The following is an 18786-nucleotide window of genomic DNA, read 5'->3' on the forward strand; positions in this document are numbered from 1 at the left end:
TCTTTGGGAGCATAAGCAGGAAGAAAAGCTTTTCCTGGTGATTCTGGCTACAATCAGGTAGATAAGAATGGAAACAACCAACTGCACAACAGTGGCAAAAAGCTGGGAAATGTTTACCATTTAACCATGTTAATTCTTTTTAAAAGTCATTTACGGGAGGTGGATGTTACTGGTTAGGCCAGCATTTATTGCCCTTCCCTAGTTGCCGTTCAGACGGTGTTGGTGAGTTGCCTTCTTGAACCGCTGCAGTCCCCAAGGTGTAGGTACACCCACGGTGATGTTAGGGAGGGAGTTGCAGGATTTTGCCCCAGTGACTGTGAAGGAACGGCAATATATTTTCAAGTCAGGATGGTGGGTGACTTGAAGGGGAATCTCCAGGCGGTGGAGTTCCCAGGTGTCTGCTGCTCATGTCTTTCCAGGTGGTAGTGGCCGTGTGTTTGGAAGGTGCTGTGTAAGGAACCCCGACGAGTTACTGCAATGCACCTTGGAAAGGGTAGACACAACTGCCACTGTTCGCTGGTGGTGGAGGGTTTGAATGATTGTGGAAAGGGGAGCAATCAAGCAGGCTTCTTTGTCCTGGATGGTGTTGAGCTTCTTGACAGTTATTGGAGCTGCACTCATCCAGGCAAGTAGGGAGTATTTCATTATATTTCAGACTTGTGTCTTTTAGATAGTGAGCAGCTTGGGTGGGTGGGGGTGGGGGGAGACTGGTCTTTTAGATAGTGAACAGGCTTGGGGCAAGATACTACCTGTGGGGGATTCAGCAAAGCTAATCCCATTGGATGTCAAAGGGCGATGGTTATATCCTCGCTTATAGATGGTCATTGCCTGGCACATGTGTGGCATAAATGTAACTTGCCACTTGTCAGCACAAGCCTGGATATTGTCCAGGTCTTGCTGCATTTGGACATGGACTGCTTCATTATCTGAGGAGTCACAAATGGTGCTTAAGATTGTGCAGTTGTCTGCATACATCCCCACTTCCGACCATTGATTAAGCAGCTGAAGACGGTTGGGCCTACGACACTATGCTGAGGACCTCCTGCAGTGATGTCCTGGAGCGGATGATTGGCCTCCAACCAATACAACCATTTTCCTTTGTGCCAGGTATGACTCCAACCAGCGGAGAGTTTTCCCCGATTCCCATTGACTCCAGTTTAGCTAGGGCTCCTTGATGCCATACTCGGTCAAATGCTGCCTTGATGTCAAGGGCAGTCACTCTCAGCTCACCTCTGGCATTCAGCTCTTTTGCTCATGTTTGAATCAAGGTTGAAATAACAGCAGGAGCTGAATGACCATGGCGGAACCTAAACTGAGCGTCCGTGAGCAGGTTATTGTTGAGTAAGTGCCACTTGATAGTACTATTGATGATTCCTTCGATCACTTTGCTAATGATGGAGAGTAGACGGAGGTAATTGACTGGGTTGGATTTGTCCCGTTTCTTGTGTACAGGACTTCCCTGGGCAATTTTCCCCATTGCTGGGTAGATGACAGTGTTGTAGCTGTACTGGAACAGCTTGGCGATGGTTGGGGCAAGTTCTGGAGCACAACCAGTACTATTGGTGGAATATTGTCAGGGCCCATAGCCGTTGCAGTATCTTGATATCACGTGGAGCTAATCGTATTGGCTAAAGACTGACATCTCTGATGCTGGGGACCTCCGGAAGAGACCGAGATAGATCATCCACTCGTCATTTCAGGCTGAAGATTGTTGCGAATGCTTCAGCCTTGCCTTTTGCACAAATGTTCTGGGCTCCTCCATCATTGAGGATAGGGATATTTGTGGAACCTCCTCCAGTGAATTGTTTAATTCCCTTCCAACTGTATGCCACTGTGCCGCCACCTCAGCTGGGCCTGATGCAGGTGTGATAAATACATAAACTCCAGGAAAAAAGCAAGTTTGATCCATGGTCTACGTGACGTAGCCCCTAATCGCTGTCCTGCAGGAGCCCTGACATTCTATGGAGACTTTGCAGCCAGAGTAACTTTGTCTAAATGAGCTCAAATTAATATAAATCACACCAAAAGGAGTTAACAAATGTTACAGGATCCCACCTTGATTCAACTGGACTCTGACAGGCCTATTTGTAGTATTCACAACCTGTCACACTGTGTTAGCAATCCAAGGGGAGGGGAAGGGTACCAGTCACTGCTCCATCCAATGGCACCTGCTACAACATGCATGTGTGAATGTTTACACACGAGTTGAGGATATAGTATTCAGCGGTGTACACCTATACACAAATAGTGCATTAATTTATGCTTGAAGAGAAGCCCATCTGGGGGTTGCACAGTTTACCCCAACAAGTTTAAAATTGTACAATAATCCAAATTAAACAATTGAACTAAGGAGGGGTGGGCAGGATGAGGTAAAGAGGAATCTCTGAAGTTGGATGAGAAAAGAGAGGTCTGTACAGTGGAGTAATGATAAATGCAGAAAACATCTGTAATAAGATGGATGATTTAGTGGCACAAATTGTGATAAATGGGGATGATTTAGCAGCCATTATAGAGATACGGTTACATGGTACCAAAGGTTGAAAACTGAATATTCCATAGGATTTGAATTTTAGAAAAGATAAGACAAATGGCAAAATGGTACAGTAACCTGATAAAAAAGGACGATAAAGAAAGTCATGAGAAAAGATCTCAATGTAAACAATGGGAATTGTTTGCAGGCCCCTTAAATCATCGTGTTACACCAGGAAAGAGGATTTTTTTTTTTTAAATGACTAATAAATGTAGGGATTCAGATGTCCCTGTACTATCACAGGAAGTTAACACAGGTACAGCAAACAAATAGTATGTTGGCTTTTATTGGAAGGGGTTGCAGGTAAAGAGGAAGAATGTATTGGTGCACTGATGTAGGGCCTTGGTGAAACCACACCTGGAATAATATTTGAAGTTTTGGTCTCCTTGCCCAATAAATGATGTACTTGCCGTGGAAAGAGTGCAAGGAAGGTTCACTAGATTGATAATTGGGATGAGAGAGCTGCTATGGGTGGAGATGGAGTAGAATGGGCCTATTTTCTATGAATTTTAGAAAAATGAGATGGTTTCATTGATCAGAATTCTGAGAGCTCGATGGGGTCTATTCAGAGAGAATGTTTTTCCCTGGCTGGAGAGTTGGTAACAAAGGGAATCAGCCCAGGATAAGGAGGTCAGTCATTTGGGACTGGGAGGAGGCAATCTCTACTCAAAGGCTGCAGCTGCTCAATTGATGAGCATGTTCACGATTGAGATCAGGGCAGCACGGTGGCGCAGTGGAAAGCACAGCTGCATCACGGCGCCGAGGTCCCAGGTTCGATCACGGCTCTAGGTCACTGTCCGTGTGGAGTTTGCACATTCTCCCCGTGTTGCGTGGGTTTCACCCCCACAACCCAGGTTCGATTCCCCGCTGGGTCACTGTCTGTGCGGAGTCTGCACGTTCTCCTCGTGTCTGCGTGGGTTTCCTCCGGATGCTCCGGTTTCCTCCCACAGTCCAAAGATGTGCAGGTTAGGTGGATTGGCCATGCTAAATTGCCCTTAGTGACCAAAAAGGTTCGGAGGGGTTATTGGGTTACGGGGATAGACTGGAAGCGAGGACTTAAGAGAGTCAGTGCAGACTCGATGGGCCGAATGGCCTCCTTCTGCACTGTATGTTCTATGTTCTTAACCCAAAGATGTGTAGGATAGGTGGATTGGCCACACTAAATTGCCCCTTAATTGGAAAAAATGAATTGGGTACTCTAAATTTAAAAAAAAAGGCTGCAGCAATGAGAATACAGGAAGGGAAAATAGAAGACAACTGCAGTTCTTGCGAATATTAGTGGAAGGAATAATTAAGACTGCAGTCAAGTTGGATGGTGCAGAATCAGAGGATCTAAATATCGTAATTAAAGGTGTGTGATTGTTTTGTTGGAAGCATACAGGATGATGTACATTTGTATGGTATTGTCCTGTATTACAAAGATGCTGCTCATTAATATCATCCAAACCAGGATTTATGTATTAACACTCCAAGGTTAACCCAAGGCTTCAGAATACTAAACATTGAACCACAAAGACCAGATCTTCATTTTCTCGAGTGTGCTAAGCCAGGCTCAACCGAGATATTACAAATCTGTACTCGGACACCCTGCAAATGCAGATGCAAAGATTAACTTCAATCTCCACAGTTGAATATCCTGCCAGCATAAATAACAGGAATTTGTAGAAGGTACATGGCAGTTTTCCATTAGAGGAAAAAGAGAGGGAGTGCCTTTGTCTCTGTGACAGGTAAGTGAATCCCAAAGTATATGCTTTACTGTATTTTTAGCACGATTGCCAACTCTCAACCAATCCAAGTTATCACCGCTTCACAACTCAAATTGCACCTACAGGGAGGATCAGACACGTGGATGTTCATATTCTGAATTCAGCGGATTTAAGCTGCAGGCATCAATTCAAATTCACAACCTTACAGCGCACAGTTAGTACGCTGTTGCCGTTCGAAGTTCTGTGATGCAAATACCTATGTAGGATTGCTGTTTAAGTAAAAAAGATTAGTCTACATGGAGCCTGCTGCTGACAAAATGTGGCACCAAGAATGGAATTCCACCTGTGTATAATATAAACCAGAAGCTTAAGTGTGTTTTGAAAAACAGTGTTTATATGGCACCTTTCACATTAACAAGTCATGTTAAAATGCACAATGGCCAAAGTGTTCTTGGAGTGCAGTCAGCACAAGTAAACACAGCAGCAAATCTATACACAGCTCAATCCCACACACAGCCAAGAGATAATGACCAATTGAACATGAGACTTGGAACTTTGTTCTTTCTAGGACAATTAGATGATGGACACATTTTGCCCAACATACTGGAAGAACTTGTCACTTTTTATTGGAGAATCATGGGTTATTTAACAGCCTGGATTGTGTGCTCAAATCCTCAAGAGTTTAAGCCCATGGGCTTCTGATCTAGGGAAAGCAGGTTACCATCTGAGAAAACCAACAATACAAGGGTCAGCAGTCAGCTATTTTCAATATCTAACTTTTTTAAAAATGGATCCCAGACAAACCTGCGCAGCGGAGGTCAAGTGCTTCATTTGTTGTAGCACCGAGTTTCAAATCTGCACTGTGCTAAAACTGGCTCCAGGATATCCCATCTTCAATGACTGTACAAAGTGAAAGAAAAGCAGATATGCAACCACCGATCCACAGGACAGTGAACAGTCAGCATATTAAAGACAAGTCTGAAAAAACACTTCACTCGTCAAAGAGGTTGAAAGACAGCATGAAATGGGCAGCAGTTCCACAACTGGACAATGGACAAAAATGGTGGCACAAAAATAATTCCTTCAAGCCTATGATTAAAACAGGTTTCTGCAGAATAATTAAGCGAGCAATAATAATAATCTTTGTCACAAGTAGTCTTACACTAACACTGCAGTGAGTTACTGTGAACAGCCCCTAGTCGCCACACTCCGGCACCTGTTCGGGTACACTGAGGGAGAATTCAGAACATCCAATTCACCTAATAGCACGTCTTTCGGGACTTGTGGGAGGAAACCCACACAGACACAGGGAAAATGTGCAGACTCTGCACAGACAGTGACCAATCGAACCTGGGACCCTGGCGCTGTGAAGCAACAGTGCTAACCACTGTGCTACCGTACTTGGTCAACTGAAGGCTGTGACCAGACTGCACATTAAAACAAATTAGTTTCTTAAGCCGAAAGTAGTATTTCAAGCACAAGCTTTATGGAATGATAAAAACTCAAGCAGCATAGAAAGGTGTAGAAACTATGTTCAGAAGCGCTCAAGTGGAGGGAGAATGGCAAATGGGCAATGTTGAATGGTGTGCACTTGGATTGAAGCTGTTGTGTCTGGACATTTGAAATATCGAGTGAATTACTTCACCAGAATGTGAAGAGGCTGGCCCATCCTGCTAGGTTCATGGTTCCACATCTCAATTTGAGAATAGCCTCCAGGAGAAATAAAGTTACCCATAAATATACTGGGCAATGTTGGTTTTGGCAAAAGGAAATAATTTTTCCTCAACTAAAGTTGGTGAAGCAGAAACAACCATTCGCCAACTGGTTACAATGTCACCCCACTAAGAACATCATTGAATGCTGTTTCACTCTCTTCTTAAAATTCCTATAGCCACAACAAACTTTGTTTAGCCCACCTGTGTTGCCATAATATCACACGCTTGAGAACCACAGGTCATCTGAACATGTAGGCACCTCCCCAACTATCATTCCATTTAAGTCATGGAAATGTTTCCTCCAGGAAGTAGGATTTATATCAGAACTGTGTAATTCTATTGGAAAGTGCATGACACGAGAAATGCGAAGTGGGGAAAAACGCTGAAAGGATAACTATACCAACAAATTGCTTCCCCATTCACTCAGCGAATCAAAGGATCAAGGCAGATCCAACTTATAATGCAACAAAGTAAAGTCAGCATAGTCCCAGATGACGACAGGCTGCTTTCCCCTTTGATGCAACATTGTATTAGTGAAGAGCACTAAGACAGGGAAAGGAAACAAGATAATCAGCACGTTTCTTAGAAACAAATGAGCAGAAAGAACTACAGGGCTGATCATCAGGTAGCCATTAAGCAACTCAATTATGAAGCAACATGGACAAAACAAAGGTGCAAGCCAGGGTGATCCTGGGGGTGAGAACCAAATGGTCAAAGGACTGCCCTTTTCAAGTGACTCACACTCTTTCCAGAAGAATCAGTGACTCATGGGACGAAATTGCCTTTGGAGAAACAGGAATTAATCAAGATGAATCAGCATGTTTTGGGGGGGGTTGTGGTCATGGGGGGGGGGGGGGGGGGGGGGGAGAGAGAAAGAGAGAACTGTGTATGCTTTTTAAAATTATTTTTTTTAAATTTAATTTAGAGTACCCAATTATTATTTTTTCCAATTAAGGGGCAATTTAGCATGGCCAATCCACCTACACATCTTTGGGTTGTGGGGGTCAAACTCACGCAGACATTGGGAGAATGTGCAAACTCCACACAGACAGTGACCCAGGGCCAGGATTCGAACCTGGGTCCTCAGCGGCGTCGGCAGCAATGCTAACCACTGTGCCACCCTAGAACGGTGTATGTTGATGGTGACTATGGGTGATTCTGGATTCCTTTTTTATTTGATATAACATCAAATGTGTTGACATGTGGGCTGTTGTTTGGGGGTTGGTGGGAGGATGGGATAACTGTTGATAAGGGGATTGGCATTGTATTCGATACCGTTGAATATTTGTTGGCGGCTGTAAATTGAAGAAACTGTGAAATAGGAAAACTAATATAAGCACCTGCATTTCTTTTTTTTTACAATTTAAAGTACCCAATTCATTTTTTCCAATTAAGGGGCAATTTAGCAGGGCCTGTCCTGCACGTCTTTGGGTTGTGGGGGTGAGACCCACGCAGACACAGGAGAATGTGCAAAACTCCATACAGACAGTGACCCAGGGCGGGGATCAAACCACTGCGCCACCATGCCTCATGTCTGACCAACTTGATTGAATTTTTCCAAAGGTGACCAGGCATGTAGATGAGGGCAATGCATTTGACGTAGTCTACTTAAGACTTCAGCAAGGCTTTTGATAATGATCCAGAAGGGAATTTGGTAAATTGGAACCAGGATTGGCTGAGTGGTAGGAAGCAAAGAGTGATGGCCACAGGGTGTTTTTCTGACTGGAAGCTTGTATCCAGTGGGGTCCCTCAGGGATCAGTGTTGGGGCCGTTGGTTTGTGGTTTACATAAATGATTTGTACATGAATGTGGGAGGGTTGATCAGTAAGTTTGAACAAGATTGAAAAATTGGTGGGGTGGTAGATATTGAGGATAGCCTTAGATTACAGGAGAACATAGACAGGCTGGTCAGAGGTAAATGGCATTCAATCCGGATAAGTGTGAAGTGCTGCATTTGGGCAGGACAAACAAGGCAAGGGAATACGTGATAAATAGCAGATCTCTGGGAAGCACAAGGATCATGGTGCCCATGTACCCCAGTCCCTTAAGGTAGCAGGGCAAAGGCATATGGTATACTTGCCTTTATTCGCTGAGGCAGTGTTTTAAGAGCAGGGACGTTATGCTGAAATTGTATAAAACATTGGCTGGGGCACAACTAGAGTATTGTGTGCAGTTCTGGAATCCACATTATAGGAGGATGTGATAGCACTGGAGAGGGTGCAGAGGAGATTTGCCAGGATGTTGCCTGGTCTGGAGTTTTAGTTGTGAAGAGAGACTGGATAGACTGGTGCTGTTTTCCTTGGAGCAGAGGACTTAGGAGGGACATGATGGAGATGTATAAAATTATGCGGCTCATAGACAGAGCAGACAGGGAGAAACATTTCCTCTTATTCCCCACACCAATGATCAGAGGGCATAGATTTACAAGTAAGGGGCAGGAGGTTTAGAGGGGCTGTAAGGAACAATTATTTCACCCAGAGGGTGCTGAGAGTCTGGAACTCTGCCAGAAAGGGTGGTGGAGGCAAAAACCCTTATAACATTTCCGAAGTATTTAGATGTGCACTCGCGATGCCCAAGTATACAAGGCTATGGAGCCAAGTGGTGGAAAATCTGATTAAAATACTGATGTGGTTGTTTCTGACCAGCACAGGCGCGATGGGATGAAGGGTCTTTTCTGTGTTGTAGACCTCTAAGAATGCCAAGAGCCTGGGAACGTGGATAAGCTTTTCCCAAACACATTTCTGTCAACTAAAGCATTCAATGTCGTTCACCCTCACCCACAGGTCAAGGACAAGCGCAGGTAAATCTACAGTAGACACAGCTGCAGGCATGCATTCAGTTCATGGGAACATCATTCTATGAATTTTTGCGACAACGGTCTAACACACAGGATTAGTCGATATTTCTTGCACCCAGCTCAACTAGATTCTCCACAGTACTGAGAACAATTCAAAGATCTTACTGGGGGTGCAGTAAGCGTCACTCTTCATACAGGTCACATGGCTGTTAACTCAGCCTGAACAGGGAGAATCTAACCCGATGAGATCAGCCACAGCTTCAATTACTAATTTCAGCGAGCCTCAGCTGCGAAATCCACAGCTTCACATCTGTGAATGAAATACAATGATGCAGCAACAAGTGACAGAATATTTCAGGATAAGATCACCATACAATAAGATTACACAATACAGAGCAACATCTGTACAGTCTCACACTGTTTAGCACAGGGCTAAATCGCTGGCTTTGAAAGCAGACCTAGGCAGGCCAGCAGCACGGTTCAATTCCCGTAACAGCCTCCCCGAACAGGCGCCGGAATGTGGCGACCAGGGGCTTTTCACACTAACTTCATTTGAAGCCTACTTGTGACAATAAGCGATTTTCATTTTCATTTCGCCCCATTCTTGCTGTGCTACTGATAGACAAACATACTTCCTGCCCACAGAGAAAGAACTAACATTTATATCGAGCTCTCTGTGATGCCCAAAGATCATCACAATGAATTAAACACTTCAAAATTATAGTTAGCATTACAAGAAAATGCAGCAGGCAATTTGCATACACCAAGCTCCCACAAACAGCTATGACCAATTCACTTTTTAAAAATCACGTTGATTGATGAATAAATATTGGTCAGGATATTTGAAATACAATCCTGTTCTTCTTGTAACAGTGCCATTGGATCGTTCACAACCACCTGATGGGCAAACAGGGCCATGGTTTATCATCAGCAAGATAGCATCTCTGTCCAGAACCGAGTGAGATTATGAACTTGCTGTCATCTTACAGGTGAGCCTGTTACAACTGAACCAAAGCTGCCACCTTCAAGTGAGATGGAATGACAGGCAGGAGGAGTGTGCAAGAGGTCACCACCTTCCACTCCTAACGAAGGAGTTGAATTGGCAGCAATATTCCCACATCTAAATGGATCTACTGTCACTCACTACCCACGCCTACACAAGAACGGTTTATAAAATCTTGAAATATAGGAGTTGGCCATTTGGCCCCTCATGGTTGATGTGAGTGCAGCCTTAACTCCACATTCATGCTTGCTCCATAACCCTCGACTCCTGTGTTGATGAAAAATTTGTTCAACTCAGCCGTGATCATATTCAAAGACCCAGCCTCCACTGCCCTTTGTGGAAGCCGTGAACATATTCAAAGACCCAGCCTCCACTGCCCTTTGTGGACGAGAATTTCAAAGACAAGACCCTCTGAAAGAAATTATAATCTCTGCCTTCAATGAGAAATCCACTGTGTCCAGTTCTAAGTTCCCTTCTGGGGAAAAACATACTCTTTGTATCTACCCTGTCAAGCCCTCAGAAAATTATATGGCTCAATATCACCTCCCATCTTTCATCTAAACTTGAATGAGTAGAGGCTCAACCTTTCCTCATAAAACAAGCCCTTCACCCCAGGAATCAGCCGAGCGAACCTTCTCTGAATTGCTTCCAATACAAGTATATCTCTCCTTAAGGAAGGATATTAAAACTTCACACAACACTGGTGTGATCTCACCAACCAAAGTCATGGACAGTTGGAACAAGACTTCCTGACTCTCATACTCCACCCCTCTTATAATAAAGGCCAGCATCCATTTGCCTTCCTAATTACGGTTTAGCTCAGTTGGCTGGACAGCTGGAATGCGATGCAGAGCGAGGCCAACAGCACGGGTTCAATTCCCGTACTGGCTGAGGTTATTCATGAAGGCCTACCTTCTCAACTTGCCCTCGTAGGAGCTGCGATGATCATCAGGTTAAATCAACACCAGTCACCTCTCCCCCTCAAAGGGGAAAGCAGCCTATGGTAATCTGAGACAATGGAGATTTTACTTTTTAACCTGCATTAGACTGTTGATATTCATGTCTGATACCTAGATCCCTCTGGATGTCAATTCTACAGTTTCTCTCTATTTAAATATTCTGCTTTTCTATTATTTTGTATCACTATTTTTCCAACCCATTTCATTTGCTGAACTTCCGAACAAGGATGATAAATTTGCTCTTACTGATCAGAGTTCTTTTTTCTGTGTTCTGGCAGATATAAGTCAACTGGCTAAGAGAGTGGAAAGAGTTAACTAGAAGGGGAAGAAGCTTTTGTGGATTATAAACATCAACATTAACCAGTTGGGTTGAACTGCCTGTTTCTGTACATAAATGCAAGGTCACCTTCTTCCAAGGTTGAGAAGCTTAAATTTTCAAAAAATCAGCCCTCAAAATTCAGATTGCTCATTAAAAAAATCAATTTCTGCTCACTTCTCTGAAAATCAGTTTGAACATCTCCCGCGTACTACTGACCAGAAGTACTCAAGTTCTAGTTTAACCAGATCACCACAGTTTAAACATTACTTCCTCCAGCTTGTACTGTGATGTTTTGGCTACATGCTACCAGCTACAGCATTCCATTTGCTTTGTTGACTGTCACTCCATAGTGATTGGATACAGTGAAGGTCAACTCCCCATTACCCTTAGATCTATTAACAAACCTGGGAGAACAGAGAGAAACTTTAAGCAGAAGTCACAGAAACGCACGTGGGGTAAACTATGTTATTGCTTTGCCCAGCATATTTCTCATCTGGAAAGAAATACCAGTGTGTCGGATATCACGCTATCTACAGTAATGGTAAGAGCTCATGGGACTCATCACCGCAAATAAAGAACCAGTGCCCCCAAGCACACAAGTTAAACTTCCTTAACAGCATTGCAAGGATACAAAGACCAAAGGCTTCCCAATTCAAACCTTAGTCGACGCCCACTTATCCGAGACATGCCAGATAGCAAGATAAACATGGCAGGGTTCTTATCCTTCTGTGAAGTGTGAGCATGCGGATATCAGTCAAGAAGAGTCGAATGGCGGTGATATCTTTCATGGTTGAATCACTAGCTAAGGACAGAACATGTTGTTAAAGTATTAATTTTTAATGGGAATAATGTCTTTTTGTGCATTCCCATTGAAAACTAAACAGTTTGCTCATGTCTAGTACATTAGGTAATTGCACTGACAACTATTAGGAACTAGGACTTCAAAATTCATTTTAGCCTATAACCCCAATTTTTCAGTTGACCTTTTCAAGGAAAACCACAACAATCTGATCAGAACAACAGCTTACATCGAACGCAAACAACCCTGAAATACAGATCAAGTGCAATAACTTTGTTTTCTGTGACTTATTGCTCCACAGATGGTTATTTCCATCATACATATAAGTGAGATAATAGTCACGGAACTTCAGTTGTAAGCACCACCCTCAAAAGTATTATAGAATCCCTACAGTGCAGAGACCATTTGGCGCATCGAGTCTTCGAAAGACCACCCTACCCAGGCCCAATTTCTGCAACCCTACCCTAAAGGACAATTTATTTTAGTATGGCCAATTCACCTAACCTGCATATCTTTGGACTGTGGACAGAAACCAGAGGAAACGCAGGCATGGGGAGAATGTAAAAACTCCACAGTCACCAGGGGTCGGAGTCGAACCCAGGTCCTTGGCACTGAGGCAGCAGTGCTAACCACTGTGCCATGGTGCCACCCATTAGAGAACGCATAAGGTTAGGGAGTCCAGTGAAAAGTGGTAGTAGGAATAATAGAAAAATTACCTTTTTCGGGCAACACGGGACTCGGTGGTTAGCACTGCTGCCTCACGGTACCAAGGGCCCAGGTTCCTGGCCCTGGGTCACTGTCAGTGTGGAGTTGGCACATTCTCCCCGTGCATGCGTGGGTCTCACCCCCACAACCCAAAGATGTGTAGGGTAGGTGGATTGGCCATGCTAAGTTGCCCCTTAATTGTAAAAAAAATAATTGGGTACTCTAAATTTTTAAAAAGAATTACCTTTTTCAGGGGCACAATATCAGCAGCAGCATTATGGCCTCTAACGAAGAAAGGTCCAATTGAAAAACTTACTTCAGCTAACATCTAATCTTAGACCGATGCTTCTATGCAATACGGAGGGGAAACTATGCTATTCCTCGGTTTTAAAATAATCACCCTTGCATTCAAATCCCTCACACCGTCCCATCTATTCTAGCCCTAAAACCCTGCCCTCTCACTGTACTCTTCCAACTCTGTCCTCTTATGCAACCCTGATTTTGCACCGCTCACAATTGGTATTCAACTGCCTGGGCCCTAAACTCTACTTCTCACTAAACCTTTAAGCCCCTTAAAACCTAGTTCTTCACACAAGCCTTTTGTCAGTTGTCCTAATATCATTATAAGACTTGAACTTCGCAGTTTGTGGTATTTTGTGGCGCAAGTTGACGGTAGCATTTCTTTAGAACTGGGACTACAATTCGCAAAGTACTTAATTGGCTTTGAAGTGCTTTGGGGTGCCACAAAGGAGGTGTTATGAACAAAGAAAAGTACAGCACAAGAACAGGCTCTTTGGCCCTCCAAGCCTGTTCTGATCATGATGCCCCAACTATAAAAAAAACGTTCTGCCCTTACTCGGTCCGTATCCCTCTATTTCCTCTCTATTCATGTATCCATCCAGATGCCTCTTAAATGTTGCTAAGTACCTGCTTCCACCACATCCTCTGGCAACGCGTTCCAGGCACCCACCATGCTCTGCATGAATAAACTAAGCCCGCACATTTCCCATAAACGTTCCCCGTCTCATGCTGAATCCGTGCCCCCTTGTAATTGACACTTCCACCCTTGGAAAAGTCTCTGACTATCCACCTTGTCTATGCCCCTCAATTTTGTAGACCTCTACCCGGTCTCCCCCAGCCTCCTTCTTTCCAATGAAAACAATCCTAGTTTATTCAATCTCTCCTCATTGCCAACACCCTTGAGACCACTTCTTTACACTCTCTCCAAAGCTTCCATGTCCTTCTGATAATGTGATCAGAACGGCACGCAATACACCAAATGCAGCCTAACCATGGTTTTACATAACTGCAACGTGATTTTCCAACTCTTGTATTCAATGCCGGCTGATGAATGCAAGCATGCCATATGCCTTCTTAAATCAACGGTCACCTGTTGCCACTTTTAGGGAATTGTGGACCTGCACGGCCAGATCCCTCTGTATGTTAATGTTCCTAAGGGTTCTGCCATTTACAGTATAATTCATACCTAGATTTGATCTTCCAAAACGCACAACCTCACATTTGTCCGGATTAAACTCCATCTGCCATCTTTGTGCCCAAGTTTCCAATCTATCTATATGAATGAAAATTCTTCTTCCGAAAGCTCAAAAGTCGAATTGCACAATTTATTTTTTACATCAAACTTAGTTAATACCCGGAGTGTGTTATATCAGTGGTCACGGGTCTGTCTGCTATGCACCACAAGCTTCACTTACTGTGCAATTTGTTTTTATGGCGTATTAAAACTGGTAACACCGCAGATGCAGGATATACATGGTGCCTTGGGAATAAAGGAGTGCAATGGTACTGGTCCCACAGCACATATAGTTCAATCTGCATTAATGTCTAACTTATCCCAAAAAGTGTTGAATTTAAGCCTGCACTGGTTGCAATTTATTACTTACTGGAGGGCCAAGCCAATTCCTTCCACAACATTACTGAGCCCGTAAAAGCACTATCATTCCTCCTTCTTTAGCTCACCCATGATCACTCATCTAATGGAGCAAATGAAATGAACACAAATAAGATACATAAGTTTACGGGGAATCTTATCTGTCCGTTCCTATCTTCATCCAATAGTGTAGTCCCTCCGCCATAGCTGAAAATTAATTGGTATTTGCACCACGGCCTAGAGATCTGACCAGGCGTCTGCATCTGTATGCCTCACTCATTTGATTGTTGGATAAAGTACAAGAGAAAATATAATAAACAATATAAGCTCTTCCAGCATAGCAGGAGTGACCACTAGATTGCATTTCCCCCATGTTGGTTAGTTCCATTGCTTTAAAAAAAACAAAATTGATCAGTTATTGCGGATAGATTAACAGAGGAACTATATTACCCAGAAACAAACACTGTAAATTCCATCAGCATTCAGTCAAGCCTGCACTATGGGCATTTCATTGCAAAAATTGCAATGCAGAACCTGTAATACCATTCCTCAACGTGCAATAACCACCTTTGTGGTCAACACAGGCAGTTAGTCGCTGGGGCTTACGATAACGAACCATGACCAGTGTTTCCAACCATCTCCTTTGTAAAAATCCAAGACTGGGCCTGTCACCATGTCCTGTCCACAATTAATTAAAGCTAGCCTGCCACCTTCTCAATAGTTACAGACTATTCAAGCTGCAACGCAGGAACATTTCACAGATGATTCCCTGCACCCTTACCAAAGCTCCCTGATGAACATCTTATGATTTATATCCCAACCTTTTAGTTTGAAGTTCACATCTGAATAGATTGATATGTGTATGTATGTAGATATGTGCATGTAAACATTTTTGTAAGGAAGTATTCAAATACACACATGTGGGTTAAAAACCTTGCATAGACTTGAACTTTGCTTAAATGGCAAGTTTAAAAACACCATTACAGGGAGAGTTACAAACGAAAACTTGATATAGATATAAAAACGTACATTAAGAGTTGCAGTCGGTTCTGGGATTAAATTGCTACCAAAGTGGTGGCCATCCCCCCAGACCCATTTTAAAGCACCTCGATATGATTGTAAGGCCCTCTCTGCCTGTGCCTGGTCCATGCGTCCCCCTCTCACTGGGAGAAGATAGGGGTGAAGTGTTTTAGGATTGAGGGAGGGGGGGAGGGGGGGATGTTTGCTCACCCTCTGGCGGCCTCCAGGCTCTTGATGAGTTTCTTGATCTTCCAGATCTCCACGTTCCTGTCGGCTGCGGTCGGGTCGTCGGCCATTTTCTTCTCGTTGTGCTACTGCTGCTCTCGGCGGCGGAAGAGGCAGAGACACAGAGAGACGGCGAGTGAGTGAGAGAGAAGCGCGCACACGTACACACACGATCCCGCTCGTCCCCCAGGCACGCTCGCACGGCACGCGGTCTCCTCCCCCCGAGACCCGGCTCCGCCGCTTTTAGCAAATCCGCCTTTTCCCCTTCACTGCTCTCGCTCCCGCTGACGTCAGGCACCGGCTCGCATGGCCGCCAACCTCACATGGATCTTTCGCCCTCTCCTTCTGACGTCAGCACCAGCATCGCCGCTCCCCATTGGACCTGCCTGCGCCTGCACCACCGACTAAAACCTTCTGCAATTGGTCCCGCCTCGCCGCTCCCTACTAGCCTTGCGCACGCGGAGCTGTGATGTTTTGTTGGACTTGTAGTTCCTTCCCCCTCCCCATTTCTTCCTTCCTGGTCCTTATGGCCCAGTTTAAAATACCACTATTACTATTTCAAAGCATAACTATTACTTTATTTTAATGTTTTTAACCGCTTCCTACTTAGAAGTCCCAACCAAGGATATTTTGCAGCATTAACATACAGTAAGGTTGATACCAATAGGAAGTAATGGTTTTCATTATTTAACTCAGCTGATAAAAATACATCGTTATTCCCCACCCAAAAAAGCATATTATTGATTGTAGAATTTCAGTTAACAAACCAAATTCCCTGAAAGAAAGGGTCCATGTTGACTTACACAGACTATGAAAATCTGAGGGTCAATTTATGATTCTGGTTGTTGAGTTTGGTGATCTGTTTGGAGTTTGCACTTTTCCCTGTGTCTACATAGGTTTCGCCCGGGTGCTCTGGTTTCCTCCCACATTCCAAAAATGTGCAGCTTAGATGGATGGGCCATGTTAAAAGATTGACCCTTAGTGTCAAAAAGATGTGCTGGTTAGGTGAGGTTATGGGGTTAAGGGGATAGGCCTAAGGCAGGGTTCTCTTTCGGATGGTTCATGCAAACTTGATGGGCTAAATGGCCTCCTGCCCTGTAGGAATTCTATGAGTCTATCTCAACTGACTGATAGATGGACTAGAATTTTTCTCAGCATGTTAAGGAAGGAAAAATAAATCTGTATTCTGAATGCTATTCAGCAACCTGTTGGGCGTGGGTGAGGATGGAAGGCGAGCCAAGGCTTTACTATCCTTCACAATTAAATAAACAGCATGTTCTCTCACTGTTCACACACGAATAATGGTAACTTCAACAAAGTCTCAGAGGCAGTTGATGGACAGCAAAACAACCTTGCCATTGCTGGCAGCACGGTGGCACAGTGGATAGCACTGCTGTCTCACGGCGCCGAGGTCCCAGGTTCGATCCCGGCTCTGGGTCACTGTCCATGTGGAGTTTGCACATTCTTCCTGTGTTTGCGTGGGTTTCTCCCCCACAACCCAAACATGTGCAGGCTAGGTGGATTGGCCACGCTAAAATTGCCCCTTAATTGGAAAAAATGAATTGGGTATTCTAAATTTATGAAAAAAGCCTTGCCATTGAAATGATGACTAGATGTCCTGGCTTTTCAATAACATACCAATTACAGGGCAGTGTGGTGGGTTAGCCCTGCTGCCTCACTGTGCCGAGGTCCCAGATTCGATCCCAGCTCTGGGTCACTGTCCGTGTGGAGTTTGCACATTCTCCCCGTGTTTGCATGGGTTTCGCTCCCACAACCCAAAGATGTGCAGGTTAGGTGGATTGGCTACGCTAAATTGCCCCTTAATTGGAAAAAATGAATTGGGTACTCTAAATTTTTTTTTTAAATACCAATTAGGAGCACTCGGCCCCTCATGGCTGATCTAACTGTAACTTGCCGCATACCCTCAATAACCTTTACATCCCCTTGTTTATGAAGAATCTAACCACCTCTGCCTTAAAAATATTCAAAGGCTCTCCTTCCAGTACCTTTTGAAGAAGTGAGTTTCAAAGAGAAAATTCTCCTCACATCTGTTTTAAATGGGCGATCCCTTATTTTTAAAGAGTGACCCCTCATTCTATATTATCCCACAAGAGAAAACATCCTCTTCACATCCACCCTGTCAATATCCCTCAGGATCTTAAAGGTTTCAATTAAGTCACCTCTTACTCTTCTAAACACTAGTAGATAAAATCCTAGCCTGTCCAAAATTTCCTCAAAAGAAACCACACCCATTCCAAGTATAAGTCAAGTAAACCCCTCTTAACTGCTTCCAGCACATTTACATCCTTCTGTAAATCAGAAGACTGATGCCATAAACAATACTCCAGATGTGTTCTCACCAATGCGCTGTATACATGAAGCATAACCTCCCTACTTTTATGTTCAATTCCCCACACAATAAACAATAATTCTATTAGCTTTCCTAATTACTAGCTGTAACTGCACACTAACCTTTTCTGATTCATGCACAAGGACACTCCGATCCCTTTGAATCTCAGAGCTCTGCAATCTCTCACCATGTAGATAATATGCTTCTTTTTTGTCCTCCCTATCAAAATGGACAATTTCACATGTTCTCACATTAAACTCCATTTGCTAGATCTTTTCCCACTCACTTAACATCTGTTTTATATCCCTTTGTCGCCTCCTTATATCCTCTTCACAATTTACTTTCCAACCTATCTTTGTACCATCGGCAACTTCAGCAACCATACCTTCAGTCCTTTCATCCAAGTCATTTATATATGTAATAATTCCAGGAGGCGTGGAGTGAAAGGCCAAAATGGTATATTTTAAACTGAAAATGAAGCCACTACTGCAGCACACAAAGCAAACGCCCCAGACCAGGATTATCAGGAACTAACGGTCCGGGTCTGGGAACTACATTTAAAGCGACCCATTAACGAGCCCCAGCTGGGTGGGCCTCTGCCAGCTCACCAGGGGAACACGTATTCTACAAAGCCCAAGGGGAGATCAATCAACGATCCCCTGTGGTCCTCGTGAGGGTTATCACTTCCTTCCTCCCCTCAAGTCCAAATCATCCTCCACACTCCCATGGCGATGAGGCAACTTTCGTTACTTGACACAAGGCCTCAA

General features: G+C 44.0%; 1 protein-coding gene across 1 annotated transcript in view; it reads right to left on the minus strand.

Moving 5' to 3' along the window:
• The window catches only part of LOC140426743 (eukaryotic peptide chain release factor subunit 1), a 153772-nt gene that overhangs the window by 119368 nt on the left and 15618 nt on the right, over positions 1–18786 (minus strand). Inside the window, exon 2 of the mRNA XM_072511877.1 lies at positions 15655–15761. Coding sequence (XP_072367978.1) covers positions 15655–15740 — 86 coding nt within the window. The 5' untranslated portion in view covers positions 15741–15761. The remainder of the gene's footprint in view (positions 1–15654; positions 15762–18786) is intronic.

Source organism: Scyliorhinus torazame, chromosome 7, assembly GCF_047496885.1.
Source record: "Scyliorhinus torazame isolate Kashiwa2021f chromosome 7, sScyTor2.1, whole genome shotgun sequence".
In the NCBI taxonomy this organism is placed as follows: domain Eukaryota; kingdom Metazoa; phylum Chordata; class Chondrichthyes; order Carcharhiniformes; family Scyliorhinidae; genus Scyliorhinus; species Scyliorhinus torazame.